The sequence below is a fragment of the Mustelus asterias genome, chromosome 14 (genome assembly GCF_964213995.1).
Source record: "Mustelus asterias chromosome 14, sMusAst1.hap1.1, whole genome shotgun sequence".
NCBI lineage: Eukaryota > Metazoa > Chordata > Chondrichthyes > Carcharhiniformes > Triakidae > Mustelus > Mustelus asterias.
Window position 1 is genome coordinate 25,785,120 of NC_135814.1, and position 17,829 is coordinate 25,802,948.

Sequence of the window (17,829 nt, forward strand, 5' to 3'; positions counted from 1 at the left end):
TAATCATTGTCATAATCAACCCGGTCTTGCTAAAGGAGAGTTAAAACACCTATCTAAATGTATGAAGTTGTAATCACTCCATCTTGAATAGTAGATACAGTTGTAAATAAGTTCTAGATAATTGCCAGCCAGATATCACATATTCTGTTCGTGGATTCGCTAATTTACTGATTGGTTAAATTTGTTTATCAGTCCATGTTTTATGGCTTGTGGTATTTGACTATAACTCCCTCAATGTATGTAAACGAAAGCATCTATAATGGGGTTAGATCCATTAAATGCAGTACTTAAGCTCTTTTTACTGTGTTTTAGTAAACACTAGAACAGCCTAAGTGATTGAGTAAATTCCTCTTATCACATAAATTAAGGTTTACTGTCTAATTTGTTTATATGTCTCTGTTATAGCTTTCTCTTTGCTGTCACTGAAGCTTGGACTGATTAGTTAAATTATACTCAGTGTAAGGTAAACTTCATTTGAATACATATTCAAATTCTGTCTTCTGACATTACTAACTGGGAATAATGCTCCACATCACAGTATCGGCACAGCATTGCAGTTAATTCTCATTCACATCACTTGTTTCTGACAACACTTTAGTGATGATGACTTTCTGTTGACCCTGACAGCTCCTGTTAACTTTTTTTCAAAATACAGCGCACTTCTTGTTACGCCAAATCTGGAATTTCTTGTATTTAAAAAGAAGCATTTGACCTGAGGCATGATGGCCGTATGGCAGAAGAAACACTTGTTTCATAATCTCAGTGTCGTAGATTTGACTTCTGTGACTGCTTAAGAACCAAATCTGCCAGACCTTCCAACCCACAAGCTAAAAAATCTGATAAGTCCAATTGCTCTGATTCTATGGTAACTCTTCAGATGATCTGCGCCTGAAATCACAGTCATGCACATCCTCTCACAATGGATACAACAGAATTTATCCATCTTGCACTTGTCAGTTTTATTGGTTACAGACTCGCTACATGTCATGTTTGTTATTTTCTTTCCAAAAAAAGAATTCTCGATAAACTGCCCCACTCTAAATTCCAATTTGCCGCAATTGAATTGGGTTCAGCGGTTTAAAATGATTCTTACTGCTGTCCACTGGAATTTCAACAGGGTATTATTAACTCAAACAAGTTAGCCAAGCTCCCTCATGATCGAACTTGTCATCTGATTATAAAATGGAGGCTCTCTGTGAACATAGTCTCACTATACTTGAGGAAAGAGGAAAAAGTTGACAGTGTTTAACTTGTACTGTCACTGGTCAATGAGGACACAGTTTTATTCGCTGAACTTGTTGGCTTGAATCAATTATTCAGTTAAAAACACAAGCTTATCTCCTTTTTCCTCCATCAGCTCAGAGATTAGGACAGTCAGGGGATATCCAGTTTGCCAGTGATATCAGAATATGTACTCACAGAGCCGGGGACAGGATCCTGTTCTCTCCGCTGTGGTGAGATTGGTGGCAAAGGACATCTGATAAGGCATGAGGGAGCCCTGCCACCTTCCTGATTCTATCATTCTGTGATTCCCACCTCTCCCTTGATTAAGTCCTGGGCAGGAAGGTTCATGAACAGCCTTCCTACCCCACTGCCAAGTGAAGCCCTTAAGTGAGCAATCGATGCCCTCAAAGGAACCTCATCCCATTGTCCCTAGTGTCAACTCAGTGGTGGGGTCGATGGCCTCACTCTGCAGGGAGCACGGCAACCCGCCATGCTTCTTTGCAAGTTCCCAGTGGGGATCTTTTGTCCAAAGGTACTCAGTGCCTGAACAAGGGATGTGGCATCAGGGAGGTGGGATGGGGGAGGAAGGGGTGGTGATTCCCATTGAAAACCAATCCCTGTCCTTACTGCCAAACCGCTCCTTCACAACCTCCCCTTCCCTCATCACTCACCTGTGTCTGGGTCCCTCCTTGATCTGAGGCCTCACTGGGTGAAACACTCGCAACAGCCACTGCCGCAGAGTACAGAAGACTAGCCAGCCTCTGGTTGGCAGTACTCAGAGGGCAGTACTTGTGCCCCTGGGTCCTTGATCCTCAAGGATAGCCCACCGTTGGCCTGTAAAGTCCCTAAGTTGCACAAGACACAGAAAGCCTTCCTGAATAGAAGTAACAAAGGGTCGAGATTGCCAGTCCAGAGATCCCCGTAGCCTCCACGAGATTCTGCCCTACGAGCAGTATCAGTTTTGTTCTCTCTCTTTCCAGGCACTGAGCTATTCTTCCATAATGTAAAATGTCCATTGGATTATTGAGTAGTTGGTGAACTTGCAATGAGCAGAGCTGAGGCAGAGACTCACCCAGCTGCGACTTTGTGGTTTTAAGGCAGGTGTTCTATTGCTAGTGTTGTGGAGCTTCCCTGGGGAACACTGATGATGGTTGGCAAAATGTTTAGAGTCCACTTATCTATTCACCCAGCTGACCAAATCATCTTGTATCACACAAAATGGTTATGCGCTTTTTCAATTTGGAAAACCGAGGATTGGATATCTGAAATATTTAACTAAGGCTCACAATTCTTTGTCCAAGATTATTCAATTATTGTCAAAATATTTACTGATGCTGAAGCAATGATCGATGTAAAGGAAATGTTCGCAAACTTTACATATTCTTCACCAGGTGCCATCATTCATCTTTAACACATTAGGTTTAAATTGAATGATGGAAGTGCATTAAATTATAAAGCCTGAATATCTGTACTCTTTGTTTTTTTTTGACGGCATTTTCATATTTCAAAATTTGTTGTCATGCTCTAGCTTTAGATTTTTTTTCATTTCATGATGGAATGTTTTAAAAAATTGATAAAATGGAATTGACAGTCTGGATTAAAATTTGCTGAAACAGAACCCAGCAGTACAGTGGCAAAAAATATATGTTTCACACATCTCTAGCTATAGGTCTGATTTCACTTTAACGCCATTCTGAGCGGAATGTCATGCAATCTGCAGTGACTTTCACATTTTGACTTGGGAGTGTTTCCCTTGGTCTGTGAACCTCCTACTGTCGCTGTTGTAGTATTCATATCTTCACACTCTTCTCTTGGAGAAGAGTGTGAAATAGTGGCAGGAGTCGCAGACTAATTAACAGCCTGACTGCTTGCAACGTCAACGCGCCATCCATGGCAGTAACCAACTTTATAGCAGTCGAAAGGTTGGCTTGTCTTATACGATGGAAGCATTTTATGGGCTCCCGCAATCCATATGCTGAGGAAGCGACCATCCATTTGATGCCAGTACCTCTAAGTGCCAATGCAGAGTTGACTTCCAAGGCCTGCCCTTCTGACAGAAATGCAGAAATGCCACCACTAAAGCTCACCCTTCCCATTCTCGCAGTAGCAACATTACTGATGAGAAATACAAGTAATTATTTTCTTCAAAGGTTACCCAACTTTTGAAAAGGCCGATGTTCTTTTCTCGTGGCATTTTCTTTAAGATGACAATCATAGAATCTCTACAGTGCAGAAGGTGGCCATTCAGCCCATCAATCCTGCACTGACAACAATCCCACCTAGGCTCTATTCCCGTAACCTCATGTATTTTCCCCGCTAATCCCCCTGACACTAAGGGGCAATTTAGCGTGGCCAATCCACCTAACCTGCACATCTTTGGAGTGTGGGAGGAAACCGGAGCACCCGGAGGAAACCCACGCATACATGGGAAGAATGTGCAAACTCCACACAGACAACCATCAAGGCTGGAATTGAACCTGGGTCCCAGGTGCTGTGAGGCAGCAGTGCTAACCATTGTGCTACCCCACATCAAACAATAGAAGTGTCATTGCAATTCACATTGACATAGACATGCATCACACCACGGCTGTTAACAAGGGTTTTGAGCCTTCAATGTTTTGAACATTCTCATTTTCTCCCCACTAAATACCTTTAATAAAGAAGCATTCAGATAAACTGGCCGAGAGTTTCTACAAAAAACAGCATAATTTGATAGAAATCAGCCAAATCAGTGGAAAAAAATTGAGGAATTTTAATTGCAAAATGTTGAACGTAATTAGGTTTCCATGATCTTTAACTCTAGTGTAGAAAGAATTAGGTTGGAAACCAGCCCAACCCACAGATCTGTCCATGCCCACATGTCCATTAATCATTAAGGCAAGCTTTGACCAATTGTGTCCATTGTCATCTTTTCAGATATTAAGCTTTTTGAATCAAATTAAGCTACTCTTTAACTGCAAGAGCATGAATAGTCATGTTTTAAAATTTCAACATTTTAATGTTTTAAAATTATTTTCAGTTATGAAAAATCATTTGCCCGCACTCATAAATAAAAATATCTATCTTTTGTCAGGACCAATGCTTAGAGTCAGTAGACTGGTCAGTATTTAAAAACTCTGCGACCTGCCTGAACAAGTACGCCACTACAGTAACTGACTTCATTAGTAAGTGTGTAGAAGGCTGTGTGCCAAAGAAGCAAATCCGTGTGTTTCCCAATCAGAAACCATGGATGAACAGGGATATTCACTCCCGGCTGAAGTCCAGGTCTGAGGCGTTCAAGTCAGGCGACGCTGACCTATTCAAGAAAGCCAGATATGATCTAAGGAAATCCATCAAAAACAGTACCAGACCAAGCTAGAATCCCAGGCTAGCCACACGGACCTCCGCCGACTATGGCAAGGTCTGCAAGACTTAGCAGGCTACAAGATAAAGGCATGTAAAATCGCTGGTACCAATGCACCCCTCCTTAATGAGCTTAATGCAAGCTATGCCCATTTTGAGCAAAAGGTTAGCGAGAGCACATCTTCCACCTAGGAAGCCTCAGACGAACCTGTATCTGGGGTCACCATTTCAGACATCAGAGCAGCCTTCTCGAAGGTCAACCCACGGAAAGCGACTAGTCCGGATGGGGTACCCGGACGAGCACTCAGATCCTGCGCAGACCAGCTGGCGGGGGTAATCGCAGACATCTTCAACCCCTCTTTACAAAAATCTGAAGTCCGTCCCTGTCTGCTTCAAGAAAATGACCATCATCCCAGTACTAAAGAAAAGCCAGGCAGCGTGCCTTAATGACTATCATCCGGTGGCTCTGATATCCATCATTATGAAGCGCTTATAAAGATTAGTCATGGCACGAATCAATTCCGGCCTCCCAGATTGCCTGGATCCATCACAGTTTGCCTACCACTGCAACTGGTCCACAGCAGACACCATCTCCCTGGCCCTGCACTCAACCCTGGAATACCTAGATAACAAAGACACCTATTTATCGACTATAGGTCAACTTTCAACACCATTATTCCTACGAAACTCACCTCCAAACTCTGTGACCAGGTGCTCAGCTTCTCCCTCTGCGACTGGATCCTGAACTTCCTAACCCACAGACCACAATCAGTAAGGATAGGCGACGACACCTCCTCCATGATCAGCCTCAATATCGGTGCCCCACAAGGTTGTGTCCTCAGCCTCTTACTACACTCCTTTTACACCTATGACTGTGTGGCCAAATTCCCCTCCAACTCATTTTTCAAGTATACCAATGACAGCACCATAGTGGGTCAGATCTCAAGCAATGACAAGACAGAGTACAGGAAAGAGATGGAGAATCTGGTGAACTCAATGTCAACAAAACGAAGAAGATAGTCATCGACTTCAGGAAGTGTAGTGGAGGACATGCCCCTCTCTACATCAATGGGGACAAAGATGAAATGGTCAAGAGCTTCAAGTTTCTATGTGTCCAGATCACCAACAACCTCCTGGTAGCTTCATGCTGACACTATCCTTAAGAAAACCACCAATGCCTCTACTTTCTCAGAAGGCTAAGGAAATTTGGCATTTCCACTATGACTCTCACCAATGTTTACACATGCATGATATAAAGCATTCTTTCTGGTTGTATCACAGCTCCTTCTCTGTCCAAGACCACAAGAAACTACAAAGAGTCATGAACAAAGCCCAGTCCATCGCTCAAACCAGCCTCCCATCCATTGACTCTGTCTACATTTCCCGCTGCCTCGGCAAAGCAGCCAGCATAATTAAGGATCCCACGCACCCCAGACATACTCTCTTCCACCTTCTTCCATTGGGGAAAAAGATACAAAAATCTGAGGACACGTACCAACCAGCTCAAGAACAGCTTCTTCTGTGCTCCCATCAGACTTTTGAGTGAACCTACCTTGCATTAAGTTGATCTTTCTCAACACCCTAGCTATGACTGTAACACTACATTCTACACTCTCTCCTTTCCTCCTCAATGAATGATATGCTTTGTATAGTGCGCAAGAAACAATACTTTTCACTGTATACCAATACATGTGACAATAATAAATCAAATCAAAAACTAATAAAATGGATTCAGGTTCCCCAGCTTAAATACATCAGAGTATTTTTTCAGGTGAAAAAAACCACATTCTGTTGTCCTACCCAATTGCATTGGTTCGTGGAAGATTTTACATCATGATGACATAAACGATCGGAAACTTGGACCATAATTTCACTTCAGAAAAACCAGTGCAGTTTCAGTCCAGATTGTAAGTTTTATCAAAGCAGTAACTCTATTCTATTAACATCTCATAATGAAATCTTCAAAAGAATATGCTTATACAAAGCACAGATAGTCAGAGGCTATTTCCCAAGGTGGAAGTGTCAGTTACAAAGGTACGGGTTCAAGGTGAGAGGGGGAAAGTTTAAGGGAGATGTGCGGGGGAAGTTTTTGACACAGAGAGTGGTGGGTGCCTGGAACGTGCTGCCAGAGGAGGTGGTGGAAGCAGGCACATTAACAACATTTAAGAGGCACCTGGATGGGTCCATGAATAGGGAAGGAAGTAAGAGGACAGAAGGTTTTTTTATTAAGTTCAATTAGGGCATCATAAATGGCACAAGCTTGGAGGGCTGAAGGGCCTGTTCCCGGGCTGTATTTTTCTTTGTATCACAGCAAAACAACTAATGGCAAAATATAAACACATTCTTTGTGAAGTACTAATGTGATAGTCATCATCGACACATGCACAGAATGTGCTAACGTGTTTTCCACATATATAATTATGTAATTTGGCTTTTTTAATGTTATGAGCTTAATAGAGTTGGTGATCTAAATGTGGATTTTTCTAGAGGGGATCTTTCATCCTTTCAATAAATACCTGAAATTCACATTAAAAATATGAATAAAATGTTTTAAAAATTAGTCTTAGGTGCTTGCTCAATTTTACTGAAGAGTTGTCTGCTTGTGCATGTATTGATGCCACTACTCTTTGTTTACATTGGTCTACCCCGTTGGGGAGGACTTCTCTTTCGGCTATTAAATCTACATGTAAGGCTACGAGGTACAGATTGCATTTCCTGTAGCGGTTAACATTTCAGTTCCTTTGATAGATATCTTCGTCATTTTGTCAGAATTAATATGGGAGTCGCATGTTACAAGCTGCCAAAATGCCTGCATGACAATCGGAGTAATGGATTTTAGTCAAACCGCTACATCAAAAGAGTTTATTCATTTTGACTCCTGCACAGAGTACACCTTCCCAGCCGCACATCACTTCAATAAGGTCTGGCAGGTCCTGCCCACCCTTGAGAGCACTTAGCAGTGGGCTATCATCAAAGACAGCTCTCTTCTACACACACAGTGTCACTGTCTGCTCCCTGGCCTTGATCCCACACAGAGGTGCGCGCCTTGCCTTTCCCTGAGCATCTTTCAGCTGCAAGGTAACAACTGCTGTCAGACAGTCAAAATCCTTGATTTTTTTTCACCCATGTCTGTCACAGTTAGTTATTAATGCTGACTGCATGGGAAAGAAAATCGGTGGTCTTGTGTCTTCCTTAAGGCTTGCTTTTATTCACCACTGCGGTTATTCGTATCCCACCTTCAAACTGACTAGCAGACAGCATGAGACACTTAGCTGCAGATCAAAGGCTGCACGTCAAGTGCAGGTCTCACTTTAACAAGATGTCACAACAGATATCTTTAGATGAGCTTACCAAACTGGCTAAAGTTTGTTGTTTGCGTTCTTTGTAGAATTCAATTCTGTTCCCCTCCAGGCAAACCCAAGAACTAGTCCAGTTTTTCCTGAAAAAGAAATAAGATCATGATGTCCTCCGATTAAATGCAGCAACCGTACAGAATATTCATGACTCTCAATCTCAGTGCAATACCTATCGATGAAGCTGTTAATAATTAGTTTTACAAGAGGCTTGTTACTAAATTTGGAACTGGATAATGTGGGTATTCAGTTTGCTTTTTCTTCTACACCTAGATCACAAAATAGACTACAACAACTTGGGTGTTGAAATTTCTTCCCCAAAACTTTAGGGCTGGGGCTCAGACTCGAGATTAGCAGAAATTCAGAACTAACATATCAGCATTATGGGAAAAAAAAGTGCTTTCATCTCATTTTTATGATCTTCTCATCATCCCCTACTGATTTCCGGAAAGCACTTTAGTGCTACAAAAACTTGTCATAGAGTGCTTTGCTTTGAAATTCTGCTACTTTTGAAAGAGAGCAGCTCCATTAATTTCACTCTAGTGTTAGAAACTTCCTTCATTATTGTTTAACCAGACATAACTCACAGATAACGTGCTTTTAACATCGTCAATCCTGCGGCCAAAGGGACCATTAGTTATATAAGATTCTCATACCAGGATATATTAGATGATGCTGAAATTGTCATGAAAACAGGGTCTCTTTATATCAAAAATTGATCTTTGAATCTACAGTCTGGAAACGCCCTATTGAATAAGTTTTTTTTATTAAAAGGGGACAAGGCCACATTCCAATGATTTGAGCTTGCAGCCAAAGGTGGCGACACAATTTCTATCACTGTACCTTGCACATTCCAACAACATTGAGATGAAGGTTGACCTGCCTGCAAAACAACCCAACAAAGACAATGACCTCAGCAGAATGTGAATGGACCACACCTCCTATCCCTTTAGCACTGCATCCAGACACTCAACTAGGTGGAGGCAAACCATCAGTGCTGATCACTTGGATAATGAGACCCTGGCTGGAAGAGGGATTCTCTGACGTGATCGAATCAAGTTCCAATTGGAATAAAAACAGAAACTCAGCAGGTCAGACAGCATCTGTGGAGAGAGAATGAGCCAATGGGTGGGATTTTAGGGCCTCGCTCGACTCGACACCGGAAAATCCCACCCGAGGTCAACGGATATTTCCGTTGTCCGCCCGTTGCCTGCTCCGATTCAGTGGCGGGCAGGGTGGTAGAATTCCAGCAAAAGTTTTGAATCGGGATGACCCTTCCTCAGAGCTGAAGACAAAGAAAATCAGACAAGATATATACTCTGAAAATATAATTTATCCAGTTGGAATACACTGGCCTTATTTGGACCCCTGGACAATTGGAGAGAAAAAGTCATGTGACCAGTCTTGCATGTTTTAAGCACTTGCTTTTTTTGCAGAAGGATATACAGCTGGCATGTTGAAGGAATAGGTGTTTAATAAAGTTTATTTATGTATTAGTCACAAGTAGGCTTACATTAACGCTGCAATGAAGTTACTGTGAAAAACCCCTAGTCGCCACATTCCGGTGCCAGTTCGGGTACACTGAGGGAGAATTTAGCGCGGCCAAAGCATCTAACCAGCATGTCTTTCAGACTGTGGGAGGAAACGGATGCAGACACGGAGAGAACGTGCAGACTCCGCACAGATAATGACCCAAGCCGGGAATCGAACCCACAGGTCCCTGGTGCTTTGAGGCAGCAATGTCAACCACTGTGCCACTGTGTCGCTCACAGAGGAGGACCCAGAGTGGGTTCCTTCCTCTCTCCTTCCACCCAACTAACATGCTTTTGAGCCCTGATTGTTGATTGTGACTAACTCAGGTGCTGCAGACAGGGTTTTCTAAAAAGGATTCAACCCAGCACGATTGTCTAAAGCGAAACACGCAAATCGTCCATTTGTATCATTAAATCTGCTTCATACTGGAAGCACCAGGAAGTCAGAGTGAAAGCAACAGCACCATCAAACTCAGCCAGAAGCCAGCTAAGTCACCAACCTCCATGAACTGTTTAATTTTACTTGACATTAATTTGCTTCATTTATCCTTCCCCACTCTGTAATCTATTTATGTGCTTGTGAACTTCAAGTTTATGTGCTTGTGAAAGTCAGGGTGTATTTTATCATTTTACTTAGAATGGGTTAAGTACAATAAAAGCTATCCTCTTTCTTTTGTTAAACTGCAAGAAAACCTTTGTGATTGCGTCTTTTATGATTGCAGTAGGTAAACATTGAAACACCCGTTGAATGGACAAATGTATCGATAGGAACAAAAAACGCTCATTGACTTCAGAAGGCATTCTGCACAATGCCACACAACAGACGTGCAAAATGTTAGAGCTCATGGCATAAAAGCGGCAATAGCAGTGTGGATACAAAATTGGCTGAATAATAAGAAGCAGAGAGTAATGGTCAATGGCTATTGTTGGGCTGGAGGAAGGTTTGCAGTGGTGTTCCCCAGGGGATGGTATCGATACTCTTGATTCTCCTCATGATCCAGATCTTGGGGTGCAAGGGAAAATTTCAAAGTTTGCAATTGACACAAATCTTGCAAGTATTGTAAAACTGTAAGAAGAACAGTGTAAAGCTTCAAAAGGACATTGACAAGTTGTTAGAATAGGTGCTACAGATTGGTCGCGGGTGAAGTTCAATGCAGAGAAGTGAGAGACGATGCATTTTGGTAAGAAGAATATGGAGGGTCAATATAAAATAAGGGTTAAAATTCTTAAAGGGGTGCAGGAGCAGAGGGACCTGGATGTACTCTTTTAGTGATCAGCAATCACTAAATTAAACAAATATAATTGGGGTTCCAGCTTCTGGTGGAGCACTGCAACAAAATAAGGTGCCAAAAGGAAACTTAACTAATGGGGGTAAGGATACACCCCAGCCGCTGTGGTACCAACCTGCCACGTAAGACCTAAAGCGTGCCGATGGATTCCGGGTGCTCCCTTTTCAAGGCCACCCGGCTGTGAACGTAGACACGGTAGAGGGGCAGACAATTTGGTCAGATCATCCCCTTGATCGCCTGCTGCCTGGACCTATTAATGGCCACCTTGGCCAGGCCCAGGAGCTGTCTTAAGAGGAGGTCTCACTCCATCCTTGACTCCCTCCACACCAGGTGACTGAAGATTAGGAGCATGGAGCTGAAGTGCAACCAAAGATTGTGGGTCAGCCTCTTTAAATAACTGAAAAGTGCTGCAATGTTGTGCAGTCTACATAAACGTGGAACAGAGGCTCCCCTTGGCCACAGAAAAGGCATGCGGTCTGGGAGTCTGTGAACCATCGTAACATATGATTACATGGCACTGCTGCATGCCAGGTCCCCGATGGAAGAAGGAAAGGCTCCCAAGTAGACAGCCTTCTTGTGGGGACCTTCCCCACCACCAGACGGCAGAACAGAACACCAAGACATATCCTGACAATGGAGGAAGGAAAGGGACCTGGGTGCATGTGTGCATAGATCATAGAAGGTGGCAGGACAGGTGAAGGAAGCAGAAAATAAATTGGATAGTATTGTGCACTTTATTAGTTGGGGCGTAGAATACAAGAACAAGGAGGTTATTCTGAACTTATCCAAGACACTAGTATAGCCTCAGTTGGAATGTCGCGTACAGTTCTGGGCACAGCACTGTAGGAAGGATGTAAACACATTGGAGCGAGTGCAGAAGGAGTTTACAAGAATGTTCCAGGGATGAGAAACTTCAGTTATGAGGATAGATTGGAGAAATTGGGACTGTTCTCATTGGAGGGGAGAAGATTAAGAGGAGATTTGATGGAGATGTTCAAAATCATAAAGGGGTTGGAGAGAGTAGATAGGGAGAAACTGTTCCCACTCATAAAAGGACCAAGAATGAGAGGGCATAGATGTAAAGTGATTTGCAAAGAAACTAATATGGTGTGAGAAAAAAACACTTTCACACAACGATTGGTTTGGGTCTTGAATGCACTGCCTGGAAGTACGATGGAGGCAGGTTCAATCGAGGCATTCAAGAGGGAATTAAACGATGACTTGAATAGAAACAATGTGCAGGGAAACGAGGAATGGTACTAAGTCACAACGTTCATTTGGAGAGCAGTGTAGACATGATGGGCCAAATGGCTGCCTCCAACAATTGTGTGATTTTGCAATTTTTATCTTAGTGACACAAATATAAATTCCACAGATCTCTGCAATGTCTTGTAACAACATGACAGGTTGCATTTCTTAGGTGTACAATGGTATCAATTCCTATTAATCTCAATCCTGAGAGATAAGGTGCTTAAGCAGCATCATTAGCCATTTTAACATGTGTCTATAGAGGGCAAAAAAAAAGCTTTTCGGTGTGACATGTCCTCAAATAGCCACCAGATGGTAGCAAAATCGGATGGCAGCAGTTATCAAATGGAGAAGCAAGGAAAATACCAAATGGCAATTTTATTATTTTTTAAAAGCTAGTTAGTAATGTCTGTGTAATTAGGATACACAGAATGTGAACTCCTCTAGGATTTCACAGTCTACTGACTGTACAGAAGAGATTTATGAACAGGGCTGCAGAGAATCAAATGGAAGCAAAGGTCTCCTTGTGGTGTGAGCCAGGTTGAATTTATTACATTTGTCTTACTCTTCCTGCCTCTTCCCGTTAACACATGAATCTATTCTGAAATAGCTAGATCAAAGTAATCATCCTGGAAACTGAAAAGCAGACAGTAGGTGAGATGAAAGGCTGGCGACCGTTTCTTTAAAAAATGCAATTCCAAATGCCTTCAGGTGTAACAAATGGAGCTCTTGACAGAAATTGCGAGTATTGATGCTTCTTTTAGCACAATTAAGTTTTGATAAATCAGGAAAAACTGAACTTTACTGAGAAATACAATGTTTTGTCGGTTTACTTGAATCAGCAATTCTAATGGATGGAAATGAAGAGCATTTTTTTAATGTACTTTTTTTATTGTGGAATGCTGACTATTCTATTTATCCTTATTTAATTTGTGGTTAATATCTTAATGTAGCTGTTGAATGTTCTTGCTTATTTTAAGGTGAAGAGACTATAGCTGATTTGCATTTAACATACAAATGCTTAAAGTTTTTCCCAATAATGAAATGTTCATTTTTAGCTCGTTAATTGAATGCTCTTGACTTTATTGAGTCAATTTTTTGTTCTATTCACACAAAAATGACACAATTGCTGCATAATTTGAACTATACATTTGAACCTGTACATGATTTGGAATTTTGTATGTGAGGAATTACTTTTATAAGTTTGAATTTTTTATCTATTGTAATAATGTATTGGCTGATTACAAAAACCAATCAATAGATAAAACAAAAAAAATCACAGCTGCTAGAGTGTATTTGAAGGTCATCATAAAGGTTCATTGATGACAGAAGTGTAGATGCCAACAAGAATGACTGATAAGGTGGTTATTATCCTTGAGGCCCAAGTTTGAATCAAACCACATTGCTGGGTTACAGTGCGTTGTTTAGTAAAATGACCCTGTATGTGGAAAATTGCACACCAGATAGCCTCTCAGGCTCTGAATTTAATTTTACCTCAAGGCTTTATATGACACTATATAGATAGCATCATCTCCACTTTGGAATTTTCCAAACACCAAAATAAACCTGCTGATAACTTTGGTCTATTTATGGTGGTGTAAAGAGAACCAGGAAGCTTCTCCTCCAAATTACAGAATGCTGGAATCACAAAACTGAGTATTCGCCTGCTGAAGTCAACTCTACTAGAACCTTGAATTGCAACACTCAACCATCTGCTCTTCCCAAGTCAAGTACAGTTCCATGCACCATTTTTTAACATATATTTACTTACTTTGAACTCAATTCTCCCCACTAATCTGTATGAATGTATGTGCATGTGTTTTATCATTTTCTTCCCTTTGGAAATTAGGCATGGTGGTACAGTGGTTAACACTGCTGCCTCACAGCACCAGGGACCCGGGCTTGATTCCTGGCTTGGGTCACTGTCTGTGCGGAGTCTGCATTTTTTCTCCGTGTCTGTCTGTGATTCCTCCAGGTGCTCCGGTTTCCTCCCACAGTCCGAAAGATGTGCTGGTTAGGTGCACTGGCCTTGCTAAATTCTCCCTCAGTGTATCCAAACAGGTGCCGGAGTGTGGAGATGAGGGGATTTTTACAGGAACTTCATTGCAGTGTTAATTGCAGTGCACAAGCCTACTTGTGACAATAATAAATAAACTTTAAACTTAAAAAAAAATAAACTCACTCTATTCCACTGATTCAAAATGATATTTGTTTTCGTACATTCCAAAAAAAGTCAAATTAAAAAGAGAGATTGAAAAAGAATACATAGACAAACACGCACACTCGAACTGCACAGTTAAAAAGGAAATCTGCTGTCTTGAGTTTAAAGCGCACTACCAGTGGTAAGACCAGTGGTATGATCGGGGAAAATCTACCCGATTAAACCAACCACAGGAGTGTTCAGTTTGGAAGCAGCATTTGCTTGTGTGTTTGAAATCTCTGTTTACATTGAGAAAGAAAGGCAAAAGTTAAGTCTGCACCAACATTAAAATGAAGACAGATATGTCAAGTTAAATGATGCCGAACATGGGTTTTAAAGCCCGCTTCTTGATGGAAACAGGAAATACTGAGGGAAGCAATAAGTTCCACAGTTTTAAGGTCCTAGAAAGGAATGAGTTTGAGTGGAAGACTGTGCAATGAATCTTGATTTTAATGCAGGGAGAGGATAAGTGTGTAGCACCTGCTGGTTCATGAATTAACTGGAAAACAGATATTGGATTTGTATGCAAATCCCAATGAGTCCAACATCATGAAAGTAGAATCAATATTCATTGGAACAGACTGCAACATTTAAAAGCAGTTCCGTGATACTGTTTACAAATGTTGCAGTCTGTTCCTTAGGCACACACATTTACTCCTACAGAATATATTTTACAGACCTATAAAAAGGTGATAGGTATTTAATTTCCTACATATATGTGATGCCTTGTATAGATAAAAGAACCATTCAGGAAAGTAATTGTGATTTATAATGTTTCTGATGAGCTTGTTTATAGTTATCCGGCTTGGTGATCACCACAGCATAAAATGATTAACTCTCTTTTCATGGGATCACCATTCAAGAAAATAACTCTGGAAACAACTTTTAAAATGTAGTCCAAAAAAAAAGCTTTTAAGGAACTCACAGGATGTGATATTGGCCCAGATTTTATATTGATAATAATGGTGAGGCTAACGGTGTTACCTATTATTTTTTTCAAACAAAATGTGTTTTTAATGCAAGATTTTATTTGGTGTCAAAGCAATAAACCATCATTTTTTAGGCTTGGCTTTGGTTGATTTGGTGTCTTTTGATTTGCTATGTATTGGTGTTGGAACCTTCACAACAGATCTAGCAGATACATTTCTGGTTGGCAATGGTTGAAAAATATATCGCCTTCCCTTTACTGTTTCTTGGTCAAAATCCTGGAACTCAGTCCCTAACAGCACTGTGGGTGTACCTACACTACAGGGACTGCAGTGGTTCAAGAAAGCAGCTCATGCTACCTTCCCAAGGGTAATCAGGGATGGAAATAAGTGCTGGCCTAGCCAGCAATGTCTACATCCCATAAGTGATTTAAAAAAAAAAATCAACATCACTTCAGAGATAGAAAAAAGAGGCAACATTGAAGGCATCAACTGTAGCCGGTTACTGATATTCACAATGCGTGGACTTGCTGCTGCCATCTTAGATTGAAAAAAAAGTAAAGCCACCATAGTCCCAGATGACTATAGGCTGCTCTCCTCTTTGAGGGGGAGAGCTGACTGGTGGTAATTTAACCTGAGGATCATCAAACCTCAGGCAACGGGTAAGGTTGAGGAGGAGGACCTTTATGAATAACCTTAGCTGGTACCAGAGTTGAACACACACTGTTGGCATTGCTCTGCATCATGAACCAGCCATCCAGCCGGCTGAACTAAGGGGAAATTGGACAAGAACTTCCAGCATCTGCAGTGCATGGATCAACAGGAAAATATTTGCCCTCAGTGATGCCATGCTCCTTCATGGGTTGTGTTGTAACAGGCCTCATTGACTGATTTGTTACTGATATCAATGTAATAGCGTGAAGTTACCTACTCGTTCCCCATAGAACATGGCAAAAATTGCTCCTGTTTTCAGGAGTAAGTTATATTTTTAATCACATGATAATAATAAGTATTGTTATGACCCATCCCAGGTGATGTCCCCAAGGGCGAGACCCATCAGTTTGTCATCGTCTGGCTGGGATACCCCCAAAATGTTATAAACCCAGATAAACCCGGATAAACCCAGATTACTCTTCCCTGCCGGGGCAAGAGAGCGGGAGAGAGGGCTGTGGCTGGTAGTGTACCAGTGATAGTGTATCCCTTTACAGGCCCAGCTTGGTCCTTCTCCAGTGTCTCCTCTTGGACTTGTACTGATCTGTAGCTGGTTTTCATGCGGATCCACTGTGGAATCGGCCGGTTCTGCTTCATCTTCTTAGCGAGGAATCGTTTCATCCTGAAGGTTTTGTGGGATGGCATGGCCGCACGTCCACTCCGGCAGGAGGGATTCATTCCTCCGATGGGGAGGAGGGATCACCCGCAGAGTGGCGGCGGATCCCCCTGCCCCCTCTCTTCCCACCGATCGGCCGCAGACTGGCAGCGGACCCCCCCCCCCGACCAGAGGATGATCTGACCCCTCCTCCTCCTCCCCCCCCCCCCACCCCCCGCCACCCCCCAACCAGAGGTTGACCTGGGTCAGAGAGCCATTGGAGGCTCTGACCCCGCTCTTCGGAAGCTGCAGCGACGACTTCGGACTTTTATTTTGCAGGTCGCTTACAGCGCGGATGCAGAACGGGCCAGAAGACGGTAAAGTGGGATTTGGCGGTAGGGTTGAGCGCGCAGTTCATTAAGTCGATTTAAATGCATGCAAATGCACTTAAATCATCGGGCCGCCCGATTCGGGCGCGGGCCAGACCCGCACCCGAATCGGGTGTCGGTAATGCCGCGATCTGCTCAGAATCGGGTGCAGATCGCGGAATGGGCCCGACGCCCAACTTTACTGCGATTTCACGCCCAAAACGGGCGCGAAGTTTTGGTAAAATCGGGGCCTTTGTCTTTATTCAACCCTCTCTGGTGGTTGCAACAAAATTTAATCTAAAAAGGATCCCTTGTCGCGGATACATTTTATCTTCAGACCCAATAGTTATATTTTAAACTAGCCAATTTGACTAGGTTTTCTTGAGTTAAAGATAGAGTGAGTTATTCATTACCAAAGGCAAGAAAATGATGCATTAATAAAATAGTATCTGGAACAGTCCTTGACTCTGTCTTCCAACTTTCAAATGGGTGGGTTTGAAGTCAAGAGAGAAAACCATGTGCAGCTGCTGAGGAAGATATTTAAGTATTATAAGCAACAACTAAACTCTGTTTTAGCCATGGATTCCACATTTAACTGGTAGTTGATCTGTTTCCCAGGCAGAATGGAACCCCAGGCAAATGCACAATGAAAATGCTACTTCAGTGAAACTCACAGGCTGGGAAGCCGATGATCAGTGGAAATGAAGAGCTCCATCCATGGCCAGGTGAGAAACTGATGCTTACAGGACTTCCTTTCGCCCCTACCAAAACATATCACACCACTTTCCTGTGTTAAATACTATCTGCCGCTTCTGCCAATCTATTTCTGCCTTGTTGCAGTCGATGATTGATTGCCACACCTCAAAGTTTGGTATCATTGGCAAACTTTGAAATTTTATTCTATATTTCAGTTTCTAGTTCACTTACTTATATCAAAGAAAACATTGATTCTAGCATTAATTCTTGGGGTCAGACTACCATCTCTAATTTAAAAAGCAACCGTTTGTCATGACTTGCTGTTTTCTGTCCTTAGGCTAATTT

At 42.2% G+C, this 17,829-nt stretch overlaps 1 protein-coding gene across 1 annotated transcript in view; it reads right to left on the reverse strand.

Moving 5' to 3' along the window:
- arhgap15 (Rho GTPase activating protein 15) overlaps positions 1-17,829 on the reverse strand; it is a 730,777-nt gene that overhangs the window by 531,194 nt on the left and 181,754 nt on the right. The window contains exon 6 of the mRNA XM_078228014.1: positions 7,918-8,005. Coding sequence (XP_078084140.1) covers positions 7,918-8,005 — 88 coding nt within the window. The remainder of the gene's footprint in view (positions 1-7,917; positions 8,006-17,829) is intronic.